Source organism: Coregonus clupeaformis, chromosome 4 (genome assembly GCF_020615455.1).
Source record: "Coregonus clupeaformis isolate EN_2021a chromosome 4, ASM2061545v1, whole genome shotgun sequence".
NCBI classification, from domain to species: domain Eukaryota; kingdom Metazoa; phylum Chordata; class Actinopteri; order Salmoniformes; family Salmonidae; genus Coregonus; species Coregonus clupeaformis.
In genome coordinates, this window is record NC_059195.1 from 10,686,376 (window position 1) to 10,708,173 (window position 21,798).

The 21,798-nt window shown below is 42.6% G+C and overlaps 2 protein-coding genes across 6 annotated transcripts in view; one reads left to right on the forward strand and one right to left on the reverse strand.

Moving 5' to 3' along the window:
- The window catches only part of LOC121551695 (formin-like protein 2), a 109,369-nt gene extending 106,495 nt beyond the window's left edge, over window positions 1–2,874 (forward strand). Inside the window, exon 26 of one of the 3 annotated variants that reach the window (XM_045210069.1) lies at window positions 2,130–2,874. In XM_045210069.1, the coding sequence (XP_045066004.1) occupies window positions 2,130–2,239 (110 nt within the window). In that variant the 3' untranslated portion in view covers window positions 2,240–2,874. Of the gene's footprint in view, window positions 1–1,477 lie in introns of all 3 variants that reach the window. The other 2 variants (XM_045210072.1, XM_045210071.1) reach the window with 2 other exon arrangements.
- Window positions 2,875–5,910: 3,036 nt separating this feature from the next.
- Window positions 5,911–21,798, reverse strand: part of LOC121551703 (pre-mRNA-processing factor 40 homolog A) — a 34,837-nt gene continuing 18,949 nt past the window's right edge. For 2 of the 3 annotated variants that reach the window (XM_041864428.2, XM_041864443.2), the window contains 15 exons: window positions 20,930–20,994; window positions 20,651–20,815; window positions 19,212–19,320; window positions 18,794–18,944; window positions 18,173–18,306; window positions 16,529–16,643; window positions 16,214–16,326; window positions 15,837–15,953; window positions 15,487–15,624; window positions 15,055–15,150; window positions 14,863–14,961; window positions 14,277–14,373; window positions 14,090–14,151; window positions 13,822–13,983; window positions 5,911–6,864 (listed from right to left, as the gene is read on the reverse strand). In XM_041864428.2, the coding sequence (XP_041720362.1) occupies window positions 6,775–6,864; window positions 13,822–13,983; window positions 14,090–14,151; window positions 14,277–14,373; window positions 14,863–14,961; window positions 15,055–15,150; window positions 15,487–15,624; window positions 15,837–15,953; window positions 16,214–16,326; window positions 16,529–16,643; window positions 18,173–18,306; window positions 18,794–18,944; window positions 19,212–19,320; window positions 20,651–20,815; window positions 20,930–20,994 (1,713 nt within the window). In that variant the 3' untranslated portion in view covers window positions 5,911–6,774. The remainder of the gene's footprint in view (window positions 6,865–13,821; window positions 13,984–14,089; window positions 14,152–14,276; window positions 14,374–14,862; window positions 14,962–15,054; window positions 15,151–15,486; window positions 15,625–15,836; window positions 15,954–16,213; window positions 16,327–16,528; window positions 16,644–18,172; window positions 18,307–18,793; window positions 18,945–19,211; window positions 19,321–20,650; window positions 20,816–20,929; window positions 20,995–21,798) is intronic. The other variant, XM_041864432.2, reaches the window with a different exon arrangement.

Below are 21,798 nucleotides of genomic sequence, written 5' to 3' on the forward strand. Positions count from 1 at the left end.
TGTAGAGTCCATGCCCCTACGAATTGAGGCTGTTCTGAGGGGAAAATGCAGGGGGGGTGCATCTCAATATTAGGAAGGTGTTCTTAATGTTTAGTACACTCAGTGTATATCAATCGGACCGCATGGTAAGTGCCCTCTGCTGTTAATATAGCTGAAGTGCTTCCTAGACCGTAGCCCAACGGATTCTCACTTACTAGCATCCAATACGTATATATTGCATTACATATGTTATGTTGACCTGTATTAATGCCAGTAGTTATGTTATAAAGTATATAGTAGTTCTGCTTTAGTAGATGTAGGGTAATATTGTCAACATAGCAGAGTCGTTTAGCCTATAATTATAAAATAATTATATAATATTTTGTAAGTTAAGATGTATGACTCATTTTAAAATGGCTGTGGCATTATTCTTTGCTTGTGTGTTAATCTGTCTTATCATGAAAACGGAGTATTGTGTTCATCATGTATTACTGCTGCTGTTTGGGTTTCTGCATGCCACTGGCTTTCTCCTGCTTCATACCCACAATGTCCCCTGTTCCCAGTTCCCCTAGCTCTGGTCCAGGGTGTTACATCTGTCTTGCTGATGCTGAGCCTTGAAGCTACACGTAACGCTCTGGACCAGAGCTACAGTTCCCCCCCTTACCTTGTGCTTGGCGATGGATCACAATCTTATCACATGACTTTCTGTGGTCTGCCAGGTCACCTTTCTAACATATTGCATGAAGTATTATTTTCTGACACGTGTTCTCGGCTTTAAATGTCACATATCCATTGTGTGCCACTAACATACAGTCAGATACATTCATTGCTGTTTACATTTACATTTTAGTCATTTAGCAGACGCTCTTATCCAGAGCGACTTACAGTTAGTGAGTGCATACATTTTCATACTGGCCCCCCGTGGGAAACGAACCCACAACCCTGGCGTTGCAAGCGCCATGCTCTACCAACTGAGCTACAGGGGGGCTATACAGGGGTTTAGCAATTTAAAGGGAAAAGCCTCAGTATTTCTAAACATTTCCATAAATTACAGTTGAATTCACATCCTATCCCCATGTATCTGGCTGAATGCATGCTGTTCTTTGGTTTTTGGTCTGTGTTCTATTCAATATTAACTTTTTTCTTGTATGTAACTATTCCAAAGCTTTCGTGCAAAGTTTGATGGTTAGCTCTATTTGCTCATGCTGGTAGTCATTCTGCAAAGCAGCCTGGGTTTTGAGACACAGAAAAACAAATGCTTTGGTTTGTTCTCCCTTTGTGCCTGCTGTATCAGTTAACAGGATATCTTAGCTTTGGCCCTCTTAACACCCCTAGTCCTGTCTTATCCTATCCCCTGCACCCCCTCCCCTCCCCTCTATTGGCTGCTTTGCTCGCTCAACGCTCCCACCGCTGCAAGGATACTGTGAAAATACTGGAGTGACCCCTCTGGTCACCCTGCTTCTTTAACCTCCATTTTGTCTTCTCTTCATCCATCCAGCCCTAAAGAAGAATAATATTACTAAATTTCCCAATGTCCACTCGAGGGTAAGGAATTCCTCCAATAGCACCCCTGTGGTGGTGGATGTGTCCCAGACCTGGCAAGCATCTCTTTTTTACCTCCCTTCCCTTTAAGTTACCTACCGCTGAGGGCTTTCCCTACTTCAGACTAGTCTGCCTGTTTTGGTCCCACTCCCTCCTTTCTGTTCACCCTCCATTTCCTAATTACAGTTTAGACAAGTATTGCATGTCTGAAATCAAAGAATGCAATATTCAATTTAAAATGCCCTTCATGGAAAATTGAAGACTTTTCTTGCCTTTTTGTTGTTTGTTAAACATGGGAAAGAGGAGAATGTACTTCTCCATTGACAAGGCTTGTATAAGAGGGCAGCCGTCCATAGCTTGTTTTTTTATTGATAGTGACAGAAGGAATAGTAAATGTGAAAAATTGTCACTCAATAAGGTATTTTCTTTGGACCTGTTTTTGTCTTTCGTCCAGAGAAGTGAACTGAGGGGGGAATGTTTCTGTAGAACTCAAGCTGCTTTGCCTGACTGGCTGCCAACACAACCAGCCTCTGGGCACATCTGAAGGCCCTGGCAAGATGATTGACAACATCTTTTACCCCACCCCTTCCTTCCTCCCTCCATCCCAGATCTTCGCAATCAGCCTTACAGGCGAGCCGACGCGGTGAGGAGGAGCGTCAGGAGACGCTTTGATGACCAGAACTTGCGGCCGGTCAACAACTCTGAAGTCGTAATTTGACGAGGGAAAAGTGCATGTGCTAGGGGAGGGGTGAAGAGGGGGAGTGATGTGGAGAGTGTAGCAGCGTCTCACTCTGAAGGACTGAAGGAGAGATAGATGGACTGAAAGAGAGCTAGATGGACTGAAAAAGAGATAGATGGGCTGAAAGAGAGATAGATGGGTCTGAAAGGTCAGTTATAGTGAACCTTAGACAAGCCAAGTGCCTAAAACTTGTTGTTTTGTCTCCTGTTTGTCTGTCTGGAGATTTTTTTTACTTCAAGCAATACAACTTGACCTGGCTTTAACTGTATTTTCCTTTGATATGTATACTGGACACAGACGTCTGTAGCGGGGATTCCTGAAAGAGATTTTTCCTGAAAGAAGTGTAGAATGTAACGGGTCACGGTTCCGCCACAGAGGATGAATATGGTATTTCATAGCTAGTATCTTATTACATTCCTGGTGCTACTGCCATCGCTCTTGGAAATTACACAATGTGTTCGAGCGGCACTCTTAAGAACTAATTAGCTTTTCCATTGTTACTAAAGGGCTAATGTACTTTTTAAAGGGGACATACACTTTATATACAAAAGTATGTGGACACACCTTCAAATGACTGGATTCGACTATTTCAGCCACACCCGTTGCATAAAATCGAGCACACCGCCATGCAATCTCCATAGACAAACATTGGCAGTAGAATGGCCTTACCGTCATAGGATGCCCCCTTTCCAACAAGTCAATTCGTCAAATTTCTGCCCTGCTAGAGCTGGCCCGGTCAACTGTAAGTGCTGTTATTGTGAAATGGAAACGTCTAGGAGCAACAGCTCAGCCGCGAAGTGGTAGGCCACACAAGCTCACAGAACAGGACCGCAGAGTGCTGAAGCACATACAAATTGTCTGTCCTCGGTTGTAACACTCACTACAAAGTTCCAACCTGCCTCTGGAAGCAACGTCAGCACAATAACTGTTTGTCGGGAGTTTTACGAAATGGGTTTCCATGGCCAGGCAGCTGCACACAAGCCTAAGATCACCATGCGCAATGCCAAGTGTTGGCTGGAGTGGTGTAAAGCTCGCCGCCATTGGACTCTGGAGCAGTGGAAATACGTTCTCTGGAGTGATGACTCACGCTTCACCATCTGGCAGTCCGACAGACAAATCTGGGTTTGGCGGATGCCAGGAGAACGCTACCTGCCCCAATGCGTGCCAACTGTAAAGTTTGGTGGAGGAGGAATAATGGTCTGGGGGTTTTTCATGATTCAGGCTAGGCCCCTTAGTTCCAGTGAAGGGAAATCTTAACGCTACAGCATACAATGACCATCTTACACGATTCTGTGCTTCCTACTTTGTGGCAACAGTTTGGGGATGGCCCTTTCCTGTTTCAGCATGACAATGCCCCTGTTCACAAAGCAAGGTCCATACAGAAATGGTTTGTCGAAATCGGTGTGGAAGAACTTGACTAGCCTGCAAATATCCCTGACCTCAACCCCATCGAACACCTTTGGGATGAATTGGAACACCGACTGCGAGCCAGGCCTAATCGCCCAACATCAGTGCCCGACCTCACTAATGCTCTTGTGGCTGAATGAAAGCAAGTCCCCGCAGCAATGCTCCAACATCTAGTGGAAAGCTTCCCAGAAGAGTGGTGGCTGTTATAGCAGCAATGAGGGACCAACTCCATATTAATGCACATAATTTTGGAATGAGATGTTCGACAGACAGGTGCCCACATACTTTTGGTAATGTAGTGTACACGTCTTAGGTTAGTATATTATGAAGCAGTGATCCAAAACGAATATGTTCAAAGAAAGTACTTAAGCAAGTATGAGGTAGACTTATGTACACCAACATATGACCACAGAGAAATCATATCAAAGACAATATAGCTCAGAGAGGTGTGGCTCTCTCAAGACGAGACCAGGCTAATGTGAATTGTATATAGCTAGGCCTCCATGTTACGGTTATTGCGGTATTAACATCTCATTTATCAGTGTTAACATGGTTAGTGGACCAAGCCGTGAATAGATAGAACTACATTGTCTGCTCATGTAGACCTCAAGTGCCATTCACATGCAATGCTGTTTAGTGGTTGGTGGGGCCTTGGAGCCACAATAGCTCTGGTCCAGGGCGTTGTTTGGTCGTACGATTGTGTGAGCACTGGCGAACAACACCCTAGACCAGAGCGAGAGACACAATTGACTCCGAGCGAATAGGAAAGGTGCTAAAAGAAAGACTTCTCAGCAGATACCTTTCCAGTCAAGTGTAGCAGCTGCAAGGAAGGCACTTTAGGCTACTTGAGGAGCTTGTCATGAAAACTGGATTACAAGATTTTTTTACTCTGAAAACTGCTATCGGCTAATGAATCTCTAGGAAACTGTCTACTCACTATTATTGTAAGTTTAATGTATAGTATTTAACCACTGAAAACTGTTTCCATTCAGTATTGCTCATGTGACCCACTGACGTGAGCGGCAGTCGTTTTTGATGGTGTTTAGGTATGTTAAAAAGATGTTGGAACAGACAAACAAAACTTTTTTTTTAATGTACAGATATTTAGATGAAAAATAGTTGCATTGTTTTGTACTTCTTAATCCACTCATTACCATATAAGGTTAATATTGTACATATTGTTTAAAACAAAGTTTACAACACCATGTCACCCTGTACTATACAATTTGAATGTTATTTTAACGTATCGTACCTTTTGGTCCATTTTGAATATTTAATTAAGCCGAAAACACAAATCTGGCTTCTCTTTAACATAAAAGGATCTAGTGTGTGAAACAGAATGCCCTGGTGTCACACTTGCCTGACAGTAAAGAGGTATTAGATCAGTCTCTAATGGCACCCAATTCCCTATATAGTGCACTACTGTTGGCCAGAGCACAATGGGAACTGGACAAAAGTAGTGCTCTATATAGGGAATAGGGTGCCTTTTGGGACGTAACCCGTTGACGTTCAGAGAAGCTTCCTGTGGTCTTGGGACTGTAAATGTCCACATTATAGCATGTGCAACGAACCACTCATCTCTATACTTCCTATGTGAACTCAACCACTCATCAGCTTCACTCATTTGACTGGATAATAATGGCATGTTTTTATTTTCATAAAATGTTTTTTTAGGCAATATGCGCTTATTACAAAATACTTTTGTTGTTAGATTCTGAGTTCTCAATGGATATGATCAAATAAACTATTTACAATAATGTGTGCATCTTTATTTCAACGTTTATCTTCCTCATTCGTTTAGCAGACAGCTGTTCAGATTCCCTCTGGTTTTCTACTGATAGACTTCTCCAGGGTTTTCTATCTTGTCATCTTTGTCTATGTAAGTACAGTAGCAATCATTACTCACTCATCCCTGTTGTGCCGACTGGCACATTGGACAGCAACCAAGGCTCTCCACTTGTCGGTCTCTGGCCAGCTCTGCTTATGTTGTTGGAGCTCAGTCTTGATTTATTCTGCGCCATGTTTTCTTGGGCCTCCCTATTACAGTAGTAATCATTACATACAATCTGCCTAGCATTTCACTGATCCACAGGAAACAGATACTAAGCCTAGTGAATGAGTTCTGAGAAGAGGTACTCATAACAGAGAGGGTAAAGGATGATCTAAGGAAATAATGAGTGCTATTTGTAGGAAACAAAAACATGTTGGTGGCTCGTGACTCAGTCATCGTACATGAAGACAAATCCATGTAAACTGTATTTTATTACATTTATAGATCAGGTCATGAGGACTTTCACAATTCCTCCAATTACAATTTATCAAACCAATCCTAGACATCCCGCTAAGATTATTTCAAAAATATCTTGCTTCAGAGACATTTACCAGTTGTTTTGAAATCAAATATACAGAACATAAAGTATGGGGACTTCAATCTAGATGTGCACCTTTGCCAAATAGTTATTTGTCCCAAATGTCATCCTATTCCCTATATAGTGCACTACTTTTGACCAGAACCCCATGGGCCCTGGTCAAAAGTAGTGCATTATAATGGGAATAGGGTGGCATTGGAACTCAAAACGAAGAAAGTGTACTGAAAACTGCAAGTCACAGTAAAGAGCACGGTGTTAAGATGCGCTTTGAATCCATTTAGATATCAAAGAAAAACAATAACATCCAACTACAAATTACAGAGAGAAAGGATATTATCAAAGGCAACAAAAAGCTACATTTCTACACAGACCTTATTCTGATAAAGTAGTCACTCAGCTCAGCCTGTGACCACTTCCCATAATGAAAGGAAACAGCAAATATGTACCCAGCATTCTTGTGCTAGTGTGGCGAATTCATTCCCATTATACAAAACATACGGGGAATAGTTTACGTACAGTCGAAGTAGGGTTGCGAAATTCTGGTACACTCCCCAAAATTGCCAGGAATTAGGGGAATCTTCCAAGTGGGATTTCCTGAAAATCTGGGGTTATGGGAAAATGTACCGGAATTTTGCGGCACTAAGTCCAAGCATGTGTGGCATTACGCTGAAAAGGAAGCACTAGGGGGAATGCATGTTGGATGAAGTGAAGAAAGAGAGCGTGAGGAGAAACGGAGCATCAAGGAGCATCCAGCTGTTCTAGTAGAGTCCTCCTCCTCTTCTCCAGCTCTCCTTCACTTAGCTCGCTGCCTGATGTGTCCCAGCCACCCTACAGAAAGACAAGACATCAAAACCCACATTTTCCAACAATACTTATGAGGTGACAGAATGTCACCTTTTGAGGGTATTTTCATAGATCTGTTTTACTGTTTAGAAATTAAAGCTATGTATCTAGTCTCTCTTAAGGTGTCAAGTATTTGGACAAATTCACTTGAAGTGTAGTAGCCCTTTAAAATGTCAGATTTGGGCGCTAATAAGCGCCTAAATTGGAACATAGTGGCTGTACAGTAACGTGCTATACATGTCAGAGCTCTGGGCTTCACGGTTTTGACTGACAGCCGTTCTGAACTTCAGCACTGTGCATGACAAGAAGTTGCCCCCATCCCTCCCGGTAATTGGGTAACTTTAGCAAATGTTTTGTCTGAGTGAGAGAAATGCTGTAAATTAAGATGAGTATTTATTTTTGAAAGATGAGATGTTGAGGATTATAATAAATACAGCTTTGAGGTCATACAAGAAAGCCAAACACCCATGAGTCCAAATGTGCACTTCACATTTCCAAATCATAAAACTCATGTCATATACAGTTTATGATCACTATGTTTGATGTACAGGTACAAGATGGCATGGCATCATACCCTGGGTTCTGAATAGAATGAGCCTGTTTGTTTATTGTGAAGAAAATTTGCCGCGGCACACCAGAGTATGTGAGTGGAGCGGAGCATGCCCAATTTGACTGGAGCGCTGAGCGAGATTCCCAAAGGCTGGAGCGTTGGCCTTCTCGCCCGCTCCAATTTTGCTCCAGTAGCGCTCACTTAACGAGCTCAGGGCATGCCCGGCCTAGCATGCATTTGTAGTCTACTTGTGTGCTGCGATAGCACCTTGCTTTAGCTACGGTCATGGAGTTCGCAAAATATTTTCATAAAGAAACTGATAGAACACACTGATGCTAAATTAAGGTGACTTACAAAGATATCAAGTTGACTTACAAAGATGAGGACCAAGAGCAAGAGAGGGAGTGCGGTGATGTAGTGTCCACAACTAAAGAATCATTGTGGAATCTGAAAAGACACCTATCCCGAAAGCACGATGGTGTACTTACTACGTGCACATGCTAAAAGAAAGGAACGAGGTGGGTAGCTAATGAAGTGTGTCATTGTAGAAAAGTATTTATAAACTACAAATCTGATCTCTTAAACGTTTCGTTCATTTTTGTTCTATTATCTATACAATAGGTCATAATTGATTTTGGCCCAATAGACCTGGCATATTCCCATGTTCAAGGCGCTTTCCATTTTGATTGGGTTATTTTGCCTACCTATTTCTGCCCAGCCTGGCAAGAGGGGCCAAACGGGTGTTCAGCATCCCCAGTTGCTCTGCAAGCATGGAGAGGATATTCTCCGCTGCTGGCCTGCTCTCCAGGCACCATCGCATGAGCCTGACGCCACAGACTCTGGCCAAACTTGTGTTTCAAAAAATGAATTCTAAAAATGTATTCAAAAAGGCACAAAGTCATTTTTCGTTTAATTTGTATTTAATTCTAAGTAAGTCACAGCCTACATGCGCAATTTATAGACTATAATGATTTAATACAACAAAATGTTTAAATGCTGAGAGCTTTATGTCCCTACCAGCCTATTGTGTCGCACTTGCAAATGCTTCACAATGTATTTCTTTGTAGACTATAGCCTTGAAATAATCTACAGTGGGGGAAAAAAGTATTTAGTCAGCCACCAATTGTGCAAGTTCTCCCACTTAAAGATGAGAGAGGCCTGTAATTTTCATCATAGGTACACGTCAACTATGACAGACAAATTGAGGAAAAAAAATCCAGAAAATCACATTGTAGGATTTTTTATGAATTTATTTGCAAATTATGGTGGAAAATAAGTATTTGGTCACCTACAAACAAGCAAGATTTCTGGCTCTCACAGACCTGTAACTTCTTCTTTAAGAGGCTCCTCTGTCCTCCACTCGTTACCTGTATTAATGGCACCTGTTTGAACTTGTTATCAGTATAAAAGACACCTGTCCACAACCTCAAACAGTCAAACTCCACTATGGCCAAGACCAAAGAGCTGTCAAAGGACACCAGAAACAAAATTGTAGACCTGCACCAGGCTGGGAAGACTGAATCTGCAATAGGTAAGCAGCTTGGTTTGAAGAAATCAACTGTGGGAGCAATTATTAGGAAATGGAAGACATACAAGACCACTGATAATCTCCCTCGATCTGGGGCTCCACGCAAGATCTCACCCCGTGGGGTCAAAATGATCACAAGAACGGTGAGCAAAAATCCCAGAAACACACGGGGGGACCTAGTGAATGACCTGTAGAGAGCTGGGACCAAAGTAACAAAGCCTACCATCAGTAACACACTACGCCGCCAGGGACTCAAATCCTGCAGTGCCAGACGTGTCCCCCTGCTTAAGCCAGTACATGTCCAGGTCCGTCTGAAGTTTGCTAGTGTGCATTTGGATGATCCAGAAGAGGATTGGGAGAATGTCATATGGTCAGATGAAACCAAAATAGAACTTTTTGGTAAAAACTCAACTCGTCGTGTTTGGAGGACAAAGAATGCTGAGTTGCATCCAAAGAACACCATACCTACTGTGAAGCATGGGGGTGGAAACATCATGCTTTGGTGCTGTTTTTCTGCAAAGGGACCAGGACGACTGATCCGTGTAAAGGAAAGAATGAATGGGGCCATGTATCGTGAGATTTTGAGTGAAAACCTCCTTCCATCAGCAAGGGCATTGAAGATGAAACGTGGCTGGGTCTTTCAGCATGACAATGATCCCAAACACACCGCCCGGGCAACGAAGGAGTGGCTTCGTAAGAAGCATTTCAAGGTCCTGGAGTGGCCTAGCCAGTCTCCAGATCTCAACCCCATAGAAAATCTTTGGAGGGAGTTGAAAGTCTGTGTTGCCCAGCGACAGCCCCAAAACATCACTGCTCTAGAGGAGATCTGCATGGAGGAATGGGCCAAAATCCCAGCAACAGTGTGTGAAAACCTTGTGAAGACTTACAGAAAACGTTTGACCTGTGTCATTGCCAACAAAGGGTATATAACAAAGTATTGAGAAACTTTTGTTATTGACCAAATACTTATTTTCCACCATAATATGCAAATAAAGTCATTAAAAATCCTACAATGTGATTTTCTGGATTTTTTAAAAATCATTTTGTCTGTCATAGTTGACGTGTACCTTTGATGAAAATTACAGGCCTCTCTCATCTTTTTAAGTGGGAGAACTTGCACAATTGGTGGCTGTCTAAATAAATAAAAAAAATCCCCACTGTAGCCTAAATAATTCATTTTCCCTGTCTGGCTCCTGACCTATTTAGAGTGTTTATATGCTGTTCAAAATGACATGTAGCCTATTTGAAATGATGTGGGCTTCTTACATTAACTTTTTCCATGTTTATTCAAATACTTTTCATTCAAATCAATATGGTTTGGTTTCAATACTTCAAAACCAAATGGTAGGTCCAGGTAGTCACAAAAATTGATGGATGTTGGTTAAATTGTGATTTTAATGAATGGAGCGAATTTGGAGCGAATTAGGAGCGGCAGTTTTTTCCCTGTGAGCACAGAGCAGTTTTTAGCGGAGTGGTTGGAAAGGACATGGAGCAGACTGGAGCACAGCTCGATTTCCAACCGTTCAACTCCGCTCACATGCTCTGAGGCACACACTCATGATTCTTTGCGCACCACAATTAAGATCTGTTTCTCCCAATTACCTTGTGAAAGCCAAACACTGTAAGATCATATTTTATAACTTAGCTAGTCATGTTGGCAATAGAACAAGCTTTCAAATCATGCCCACCTGACCCAGATTGCGATCTATAATGAACTGTTTTGGAGTGCATAAACAACAACAGTAATTGTGTGAATGCAGAGTTGTGTTCCATTGTGTGAATGCGGGGATGCAGAGTTGTGTTCCAAACAAAAAAACTACAAGTGTGCATGCCTTAGTTTCTAACAGCACAGCTAGGAGTGCTCAAAAAGGTACCTAGACTGTTCTTAGAGTCATAAAAGTGCATTGAAATTGCTTAAGAACTGTGCACACTTTGGATAAGCGTGTGGCCACTGCGAGACACCAGTTAGTCCTCTCACTGAAACTCCTGTCATTTTTTGGTCTTATGTTGCGCCTACTCCACATTTTCCAGCAATAGTCTATGCGGCGATAAGTACAGTACATTTCAATATTTTCAGTCTTGTGTCAGGTGAACTGTTGTGTACCTTTGGTCTAATAATGTTCCCATTAGCTCCAAACTGTTCCCTTTCAACTGATACCATGGTTATGCATATGCTTTTCATATTGCTTCTGTAAGAAACCTTTCAATTTAGCTCTAAAGTAGTCAAAAGTTGTATTATTTGGTCACATATTCCTAGCACGCAATGACAACTTGTGACTCTACAAACTTGTTGGATGCATTTGCAGTTTGTTTTGGTTGTGTTTTGGTATGTTGTGCCCACTAGATTAGTGTCGTAGGGTCATTTTAGAGTCCCTTTTATTATAAATAAGAATATAATACGTTTCTAAACAGTTCATGTGGATGCTATCATGTTTAATGATGAGTGAGAAAGTTAGAGGCACAGAGATAATACCCCAAAAACATGCTAACCTCACCATTATCCAATAACAGGGGAGGTTAGCATTTCGGGGGGGATATGTTCTGCCTCCAACTTTCTCACTGATTATTCACGTTTCATTCATAACTCTCCATAATCATGCTAGCATCCACATTCATCTAGAAGTGTTCAGAAACATTATATTCTTATTTATTTACAATAAAAGTGACTCCAAAATGACACAATACATTATTTACAATTCATTTCTATTGGGCACAACATAACCCAAAACAACCTGCAAATGCATCTAATGAGTTTGTAGAGTCACAAGCTTGATGTAGTCATTGGGTGCTAGGAATATGGGACCAAATAATACAACTTTTGACTACTTTAACCCTCTAGAGTCTAAGCCCCGTTTAGCTGAGGGAGAGGGAGGTGGTTCTAAGCTAAGATCAGGAATTGTTTTAAGATGGTCATACCAGGGATCATTTAGCTATTTGATTTTGAATTTTAAGACATTTTACATTTTAGTCATTTAGCAGACGCTCTTTTTTTCTTTCTTTTTTTCATACTGGCCCCCCGTGGGAATCGAACCCACAACCCTGGCGTTGCAAGCGCCATGCTCTACCAACTGAGCTACACAGAGAATGTGGCATGACGTGTTGCCATGCATACATTAGTGTTGTGATAATCAGATTCCATGTGAGGCTAAGTTATTCACCAGATGCATTCTTTCTCTCCCTGTCATACTAGCTAGCTACCCCTCTTGTCTCATACACACAGACACACACACACACAGCTTCAACGTAACAAGCTTAGGAAACATCATTCAGTTGCTTAACATTAGCCCTTTTGTTTGCTAAATAGCTAGCTAGCTACCTAGGATAGCTAGAAAAGTTAAATGGCCCGTCTGGTCAGCATCTAAAACAGCTAAGTTAGCTAGCTAGCCAAGTTAACTCAACTCCATGATTTACGATAGACTTGAGTTTAGCTTGGCTAGCTAGCTAATGTTAGTGAGAGAGAGCTTTATAGCTACTGTAGCCACAATCAAGATGAATTTAATGTAATCTATCTAGCTAACTAGTTAGTTTAACTAGCTGCTGTTAGCACATGGCTAGCTTGATACAGTTAGCTCTTTAGCTAGTAATACCAACGAATTACAACGCTGAACCAACCAACCAAAACAAACAATTAAGCAATTTTAGCAGCAAGTGATCACAATAGACCTCATTCCGTTAGCTCCCGTTTAGACCCCTTAAATTATCAGAAAAATATAGGAAAACATTACTGGATGAAACAGTGAATTTGGCATTACTGCTATTAGCCAATAGAAACGCATGGAACAACAGATAGTAAAAAAAAAAGTATCTAAAAAAAGTATGTTCTGAAGTGTCCTATATCTGAGGAGATATAAGAAAGATCAGGAAACACACATATACATATATTTTTTATACATGTATTTATCCCCTTATTTTAGGCACTAAACTATCTCCATATTTACTTCAATTATTTTTTTTTACCGGTACCGGGTACCTTCAGACGAGTCTTGTGAGGCTTGTGGGAGTCCTAGGGCAAAACACCATCGTGTTTGTGAGAGTCTCAGCTTTCCACAGAGGGGTCATATTAGTTTGTAGCCCAAACCATTCGGACCCTAAAGACAGAAGTTGACAGAATAGGCTGAACCAACTTCAGACAAGTCTTGTGAGGCTTCTAGGTGTCCTAAAGCAAAACGGAGAACATTATCGTGTTCGTGAGAGTCTCATCTTTCAATAGAGTGGGCAAACCGTCCGGAAGCTACAGACATTTTCGTGAGAAGACCGATTTTTGGGATGTTTCATGGTCTGACAAACACCGCTCTAGCTCTGCCACCTCTAACCACAGATGCGGAAGGGCGATATCGGCGGATGTGGTGGATTGAGACTCAGCCCATCCCCCCCCAAAAAACATATCTCTAGCTTAAAACAGACAGATTTATGTTTTTTATGTTAATTTGATTCATCGGGGGCGCGACCATTGTAGGCCAAGGGTTATTACATAGTACATTTGTCAATACGTATGACACCTTCAAATGGGGGGGGACTAGATACACAAAGTGTTTTCATTTCTAAACGGAAAATACCCTCAAATAAAAGGTGACATTCTGTACTATCGCCTCATATAAAACATTTGATCTTAAATCCAAAATGCTGGAGTATAGAGGCAAATTAAACGTTTTAGCTTCCCTGTCCGAATAAATACATAGGGGAGTGTATATAGTGAATACTGTGATATTTGGGATGCACTAGGAGGATAGTAGAGAAGACCTCTGCACCTAGGATGAGACAAAATGCTTCGATAGCAGTACAACTGTTGTTTACTGGAATGGTGTATTTTTTTTAGGCCTTAAAAGCCCAGGCTGGGTTCAGTGACCGGAATGGGACGACTCACCTCCTCCTTGGTAGATTTCCTTTTAGGTGACTTCTGCTTGGAGTCAGAACGACTCTTCCCCCGGGACTTGTCATTCTCTTTCTCTTTCTCCTGGTCCTTCTCACGCTTGCAGTCCCTCTCTCTTCCTTTCTCTTTTCGTTCGCCTTCGGATTCAGGAGATTGCTGAAAGGTCACAATAACCAGCACATGGTCAGCCATAGCGCACCACATTCTTTCCCGAGTGGCCCAAACATTCCTCCAAAAATATAGTTCAGTCCTGAGAACCTACCGACTTGTGACGCCTCTTCTTCCCCTTCTTCTTGTGCTTCTTGGACTTCTTATAACTTCTCTCTGTTGACCAAACAGACAGGGATGTCAGAAAATGGCCGCCACACAATTCTTCACATTTCTTCCATGTAATTGTGATGAGAAAATGCATAAACGTATAAGGATTGTCAATGTGAAAAAGCACTGACCAGATTCGCCGCTGGAGGAGCGCTCGGACGGGGACTTGGACTGTGAGTGCTTCTTCTTCTTGGTGTGATAATCGTCTTCACCTTCAGACTCCGAGCCCTGCAGAGAGAAGTGTGTGAGTATTAGGAGGGAGGTTTGTCTGGTCAGGTGTCATGCTGATACAGATACTGGCCTCATCCCAAATCGCCCCCCCATACAGCCTATGCACTTGTGGAGATCCGAGACGACTTTATTGGTATAATGGTGAAACGTCCACCTAGCCGAGGGCAGATCTACAGTGTATTTATGTAACTTTTTTTTATTTGTTATTACTTTTGTTCTTTTTGAGTGGCAGCCCACAAGTAAATATACAGTATGTGGAAAATAACAAATCGAAAATGAATGGAAACTGTATATGTAATTATATGAATGTATATTTTACCCCCCCCCCCCCACCCCAAGAAAGAAATGACTAAATAAATAAACAGTTGGTCACAAATCAAAATCTCTCCACAAGTGTATATGGTGGGTCTATGTGTTGATTTGGAATTGGGCCATAGAGGGAGCAGAGGGGGGGGCTTGGCCTGTGCGGTGATAGGGCATACTGACCGATCGCGATCGAGACCGGGAGCGGGAGCGCTTCCTGTGATGCTTCTTGGACTTCTTGGAATGTTTCTTGGTCTTGGCGTGATGATGCTGACACTCGTGCTGTTGGTGTACAGTATGTCAGGATGGTTACACACACCGACATTCTTGGATACATTTTCCCCACAGAGGTTAACAAAGTTAAAGGTGTCTTACCTCCAAAACATGCATGAAGTCTTTGAATATCCTTTTCCTCTCAGACTCCAGAGTCACGTCTTCGAACGCAGATTCTTTGAGGAACCTTTCTCGGACCTACGACGACCAAAGAGTACATAGGAAGTCAGAAAATAAATGGTTTGCTTTCGACAATTTGCATGATTATCAAATAATGTGCCAGACCGTAGCCCCTTGATAACACCAATACGTGTGTGTGTGTTTAAGGCAGCGGTGTCAAAGTCATTCCATGGAGGGCCAAGTGTCTGCAGGTTTTAGTTTTTTCCCTTTCAATTAAGACCTAGACAACCAGGTGAGAGGCGTTCTATACTAATTAGTGACCTTAATTCATCAATCAAGTGCATGGGAGGAGCGAAAACCCGTGGAATGAGTTTGACACCTGTGGTTTAAGGTAACGGTAATATCATCACATACTCCCTCCCAGGTGGCCTCTGGTTCCAGGGCCGGGGTGGCCTGCTTCAACATGCTCTTAAAGGTAGCCTCTTTCCTCTTCATCTTCCTGGCCTCCTCCTTCTCCCGCTCCCTCTCCCGAGCCTCTGCCTTCTCCAGCAACTACAGGGGTAAAGGAGGCGAGAGGGAGGGCACAGTGGTTATTAGAGGCACAGCGGGGTCACTGATCGTCAGTGAAATGATTTGCGTCCCAAATGGCACCCTATTTAGTGCATTACTTTTTGACCAGGGCTCATAGGGCTCTGGTCAAAAGTAGTGAACTATATAGGGAGCCATTTGGGACACAAGCCGGGTGTAAATGGCAGAGCTCTTACACTGTTGAAGGCCAGCTTGATGTTGCCTGCGTCCAGCGTCATGGCTCTCTTGTCTGAGCTGATCACAGAGCCAAAGTCTTCAAAGCTAGTGTTGACTTCCACCAAGAAGCTTTTGTCCTATGGGAGGAACAAAGTGACAAAAAGAAAGTTCATGAAATGCACATGAATCCAAAGTGGTTACTAGACAATATCTACACTGTAAAGTAGATTTAAATGCGTCCCAAATGGCACCCTACTCTAGCTACTCAAAAGTAGTGCACTAAACCGGAAAAATAATGCAAAATATAGGTAAAAAGTAGTGCACTAAATAGGGAATAGGGTGCCATTTGAGTCTCGATCACTATGTGGCAGTAAACACAGGAGGTAACATCTCTTACCTTCAGGATATCCTTAATGATCCTCTTCTCGTCATGGTAGCGAGCCTTCAGGTCTTCCACATAGAACTTGAACAGATCGAGGGGAGTGGAGCCTGCAGAATAGACACCATAAACTAACATGCACATGTTATTCAAGATGAGCTCCGACAACACATGGTTATGACAACACTAAAGAGTTTTAAAAAGGCATCGCCCATGAACCAGAACAATAGGATGATTTGACAATATCAACGCGGTGGCTTAGAACGTGTGAGTGAGTGTCATGAGTATGTGTGTACAAGTGCATGAGTGCGCATGCAGAGAGCGTGGTCGTACCTGGCTGGCCCAGCATGTTGGCGAAGCGGATGTCTGAGCTGACGGCGGGGTACATCTCCATCCAGGCAGACATGGAGTGGAGCTGACCATGGTCATGGAGCTCATCCAGGAATTTCTGGGGAAAACAACAAGGCTGAGCTCAGCAAATCAACTGAAATGACCAATGTCACTTGTCCCCAAGAGGGATTTACACACAAACATTCTCTCCTATATTCCTGTACTTTTCCAGCACAGTGTTACAGTCAAACTCCTGACTGTCCATTTGGCTTTTTCTTTAGTCTGGGTTAGGGTAAGTTTTATGCAAAAAAGAATTTGGGGGTGGGTGCTTATATTTGTCATATTACACACACACACGTGTAATTTATGTGCATGTGTGACTTGGAAATGTGTTTTTTTGCATATCCCACACCCTCGGAGAGTGGGGGGTCACAGCCTAAATCTGCAATTATGTCGGCTCGGAGATTCGAACCAGCAATGCTCTAACCGCTAGGCTACGTGCTGCCCTTAGGGTTGTCATGGTTAAAAAAGAAAACATGAAGCAGACAACTACTGTAAATATATATCTGGTCCTTTAAAAATCTGCTGTATCTATTGTAGTGTGTGATATATATAAAATAATAATAATATAATATTGAGGTGGGTGCTTATATTTGTCCTATTTCACAAATGTACAAGTGTGTATTTTACGCATGTGTGATTGGAAAATGTTTTTCTTCCCATATCCCTACTGCCCCTGAGACACCCTCCGAGAGTGTGACTCTGGTTGACAGCAAAGGGCTCGGTTTGCACTTGCCATTTCGTATCAGGATTGTCTACGGTCTACACAATGTTTCCAAAATGCTAGACGGTGGGGTAGAGTATGCCAGTCTTTCAAAATCAAATCAAATTGTATTTGTCATATCCGCCGAATACAACAGGTGTAGACCTTACAGTGAAATGCTTACTTACAAGCCCTTAACCAACAATGCAGTTTTAAGAAAAAAAAGTATTAAGTAAAAAATAGATAAGTAAAAAAAATAATTATAATAATAATTAAAGAGCAGCAGTAAAATAACAGTAGCGAGGCTATATACAGGAGGTACCGGTACAGAGTCAATGTGCTGGGGCACAGGTTAGTCAGGGTAATTGAGGTAATATGTACATGTGGGTAGGTGGGGGTGGGGGGGGGGTGGGGGAGACAACGCAAATAGTCCAGGTAGCCATTTCATTAGCTGTTCAGGAGTCTTATGGCTTGGGGGTAGAAGCTGTTAAGAAGCCTTTTGGACCTTGACTTGGCGCTCCTGTACCGCTTGCCGCGCGGTAGCAGAGAGAACAGTCTATGACTAGGGTGGCCGGAGTCTTTCGCAATTTGTAGGGCCTTCCTCTGGGCCATACACACTACACTCTGTAGTGCCTTGCGGTCGGAGGCCGAGCAGTTGCCATACCAGGCGGTGATGCAACCAGTCAGGATGCTCTCAATGGTGCAGCTGTATAACTTTTTGAGGATCTGAGGACCCATGCCAAATCTTTTCAGTCTCCTGAGGGGGAATAGGCTTTGTCGTGCCCTCTTCACGACTGTCTTGGTGTGTTTGGACCATGATAGTTTGTTGGTGATGTGGTGATGTGGACACCAAGGAACTTGAAGCTCTCAACCTGCTTTCTCACCTGGAAGGACTCTCTGTTCTTGCGCTGTCTCCTCCTCTCCCTCAGCAGAGTCTTCTGCTTCTCGTCCTCTTCCTCCTTCTCCAGCGCTCGGATGTGCTCCTCGAAACAGATCAGAGCGTCCTCCTTGTCCATGTCTGAGCCGAACATGGAGATAGGAGAGAGGAGAGATAAGAGGACACAGAGAGAGAAAATGAGAGAGATCAGAGACAGAGAAAGCCAGAAGAGCGAGACGGAGAGACAGAAAGAGAGAGGGGGAGTCAACAGAGCACTCACATAAAATGGAATCACTATTTTACTCACACAGCTGCAAACCACAGCACCTGACTGTACAGGGCAGTCAGTTAGCGACTTCAGCTAATCAGCCTGTTCAGTCGTTCACATATTCAAACTCACAGACGGAATCTTTCTTTCTTAATGACGCACATGTAACGGCTCTACTGCTCTAGTTATATGAACGCAGCGCTCTGAGTAAGGTTGTGTCTCAAATGGCACCCTATTCCCTACATAGTGCACTACATTTGACCAGAGCCCTATAGAGTGCAGCTCAGAAGTAGTGCCCTATGTAGGGAATAGAGTTCCATTTGGGACGCACACCAGTATGAATGACAGTGTGCTGCGTACTCTGGAGCTCTTCGTCCTCTGCGAAGGTGGGGTTGTCCAGTAGGTACTGCTGAGCCTCGGACCAGGTGGTGCGGTAGGTCACGTTGGCCATGTTGTCAAGGATGTTCTTCAGCGCCTCCCAGTTCCTCTTCCTCAGCTGCTTGGCTTGCTCCTATACCACACACCCACACATACATACATACATACATACATACATACAAACACAGGACAAGGATGGAACAGACGTTAGTTAGGCGGAGGTCCACACACTGACAGATAATGGTAGGGTTGTAAAATGTACTGCAATTTGCAACTCTGCATAATAACCTTATAGTATTACTGTGTTCTTCAGACAGCAAAGGATCCAATCAATTATTTTACTCAAACTAATTTATATAGGGAATAGGGTGCCATTTGGGAGGCACCCAGTAACACGGACCTTCTCCTTCTTGGCCAGGTAGAATAGGACATCTTCATAGATCTCCAGTCTGTCCCTCTCTGGGACGGTGCTCCACACGTCCAACTCTGCAAACATCTGCTCTGCTTTCCTGGTTCACAGAGACAACCACGGTCATGAAAAAACATGACATGCATGACAAACATGGTTGCGAAAATCCGGTAACTTTCCCCAAATTCCCTGAAATCCCATTTGGAAATTCCCAGAATCAAGAGGGAATAAGTTGAAAATCGGGAATCCAAATGCAATGACTACTCCACACGAGGGCAGCATTACACAAGCTATAATAATCACTTCTCCTGATCTCGCCCGTCTCAAAGCACTGCTGCTGCGACTGAGAAAATTGCACATTGTCCAAGAAAGACTATTTCACTTTGAACTTTTACAAGACAGAAAAAATTTACCTACAATGTTCATGAGAAGAAACGTGTGTTTAAAATACCTCATGACGTAGGTAAACCAAATCAAGTTCATGTACTCCATACTAGCAGTGAGGCCAGCGGAGAAGTAGTATTTCTAGGATGAGTGTAACGTGACAGAGTCAGACAACCTTGATGTCACCCCCCAGCTGTTCATCCTAGGCTAGCCCAGCACACACACACAACATGGAGTCGCCACGACAACAGTGGCCTCCAAACTGGTTGGTTGTCAAGGTCACCAGTCGATCACTTTCCCTTGAGCCATGTCAGTGACTTTTACAGTTCACACCCAGACAGAAACACAGAGAGAGAGAGACAGAGAGAGACTGCATGGTACCTACCTCTTTAAGGAATACCTGGAATAGTATAACAGTAATCCTTCTACACCCCCCCTCCCCCAGTGGTGGTTGTCCCACTGGCTATCCTAAGTTGAATGCACCAATTTGTAAGTCGCTCTGGATAAGAGCGTCTGCTAAATGACTTAAATGTAAATGTAAAATGGTAATGAATATGGTGGATTCACATGCAGGGTTAGTCAAAATGCTAAATCTATCTGATAAAGCAATGTTTCATTTTAGGGTTGGGGGAAGTTCATAAACCAATCTGCCTGCGATTTATTCTGGATGTGTACTATTAGGGTCTACTCATCCGCAAATAATACATCTTGTATGGCTAGATATGGGCCATGGACTTACCACAAACACTACACCACAGAAAGGTCAGCGTCAATGATTAAGCGGGGGCATATTGTCGGGGCTCCGGTCACACATTAGCCAGTAACTCACTCGGATCATGTCTGTGTGGTTTCATTGATAATCTCAATAGTTCCACATATTGGCAACTCTAGGAACCACATATCAATGACAGAAACAAAGGAGTATAGAGACTGAGGCTTAAATAGCACCCTATTCTTACTGACCCTGGTCAAAAGTAGTGCACTATATTATAAGGAATAGGGTGCCATTTCGGACACAACTTGACTTCGCCAAGAAAGGCACTTACTTGTATCTGGTGGTAGATGTCATTTTCTCGTGATTTTCCAAAAATCTCTGATACGTTTCCTTGGACTCCTTGTATTTGAGCCTGGCCTCCTCCTTCTCCTCTTTCTCTGTCTGCACCTTGTAAGCATTGAAGGCCTGCTTTTTTTCACTTAATTTGGGCAGGGCACTTCAATGTAAAAAAGGGAAGAAAAAATAAACATCAAACAGCTGGTTAGAAAAGTAATTTAATATTCATGTACGACATTAGCATAATCAGAAAACCAAGGTGGTGGGTGGGTACCTGTAGCGTGGGTCATTGATGATCATTTTCATGGCTTGTTCCCAAGACGCATTGGATGAAACGCCCTGAAATTTGAAAAGAGGATATCAAGCATTAAGATTTGATTCATATATGGAGTACTCTAGTCAACACTCAAATCAACCCAGCTGTATAAATCTCCATTACAGCTCATATGTAGCAAAGCTGTGTATGAGGTCAGCTTACATTTCCATCAACAGTAAACAATACATTGTGCTGGGAGTAGCCTACATATTGAATTTATGCACTCGTGTACCAGACCTGGGTTCAAATATCTCAATTACTTTCACATACACTACCGTTGAAAAGTTTGGGGTCACTTCGAAATGTCCTTGTTTTCGAAAGAAAAGCAATTTTTTTGTCCATTAAAATAACATCAAATTGATCAGAAATACAGTGTAGACATTGTTAATGTTGTAAATGGCTATTGTAGCTGGAAACGGCAGATTTTTAATGGAATATCTACATAGGCATACAGAGACCCATTATCAGCAACCATCAGTCCTTTGTTCCAATGGCACGTTGTGTTTGCCAATCCAAGTTTGTCATTTTAAAAGGCTAATTGATCATTAGAAAACCCTTTTGCAATTATGTTAGCACAGCTGAAAACTGTTGTGCTGATTAAAGAAACAATAAAACTGGCCTTCTTGAGACTAGTTTAGTATCTGGAGCATCAGCAATTGTGGGTTCGATTACAGGCTCAAAATGGCCAGAAACAAATAACTTTCTTCTGAAACTCGTCAGTCTATTCTTGTTCTGAGAAATTAAGGTTATTCTATTTGAGAAATTGCCAAGAAACTGAAGATCTCGTACAACGCTGTGTACTACTCCCTTCACAGATCAGCGCAAAC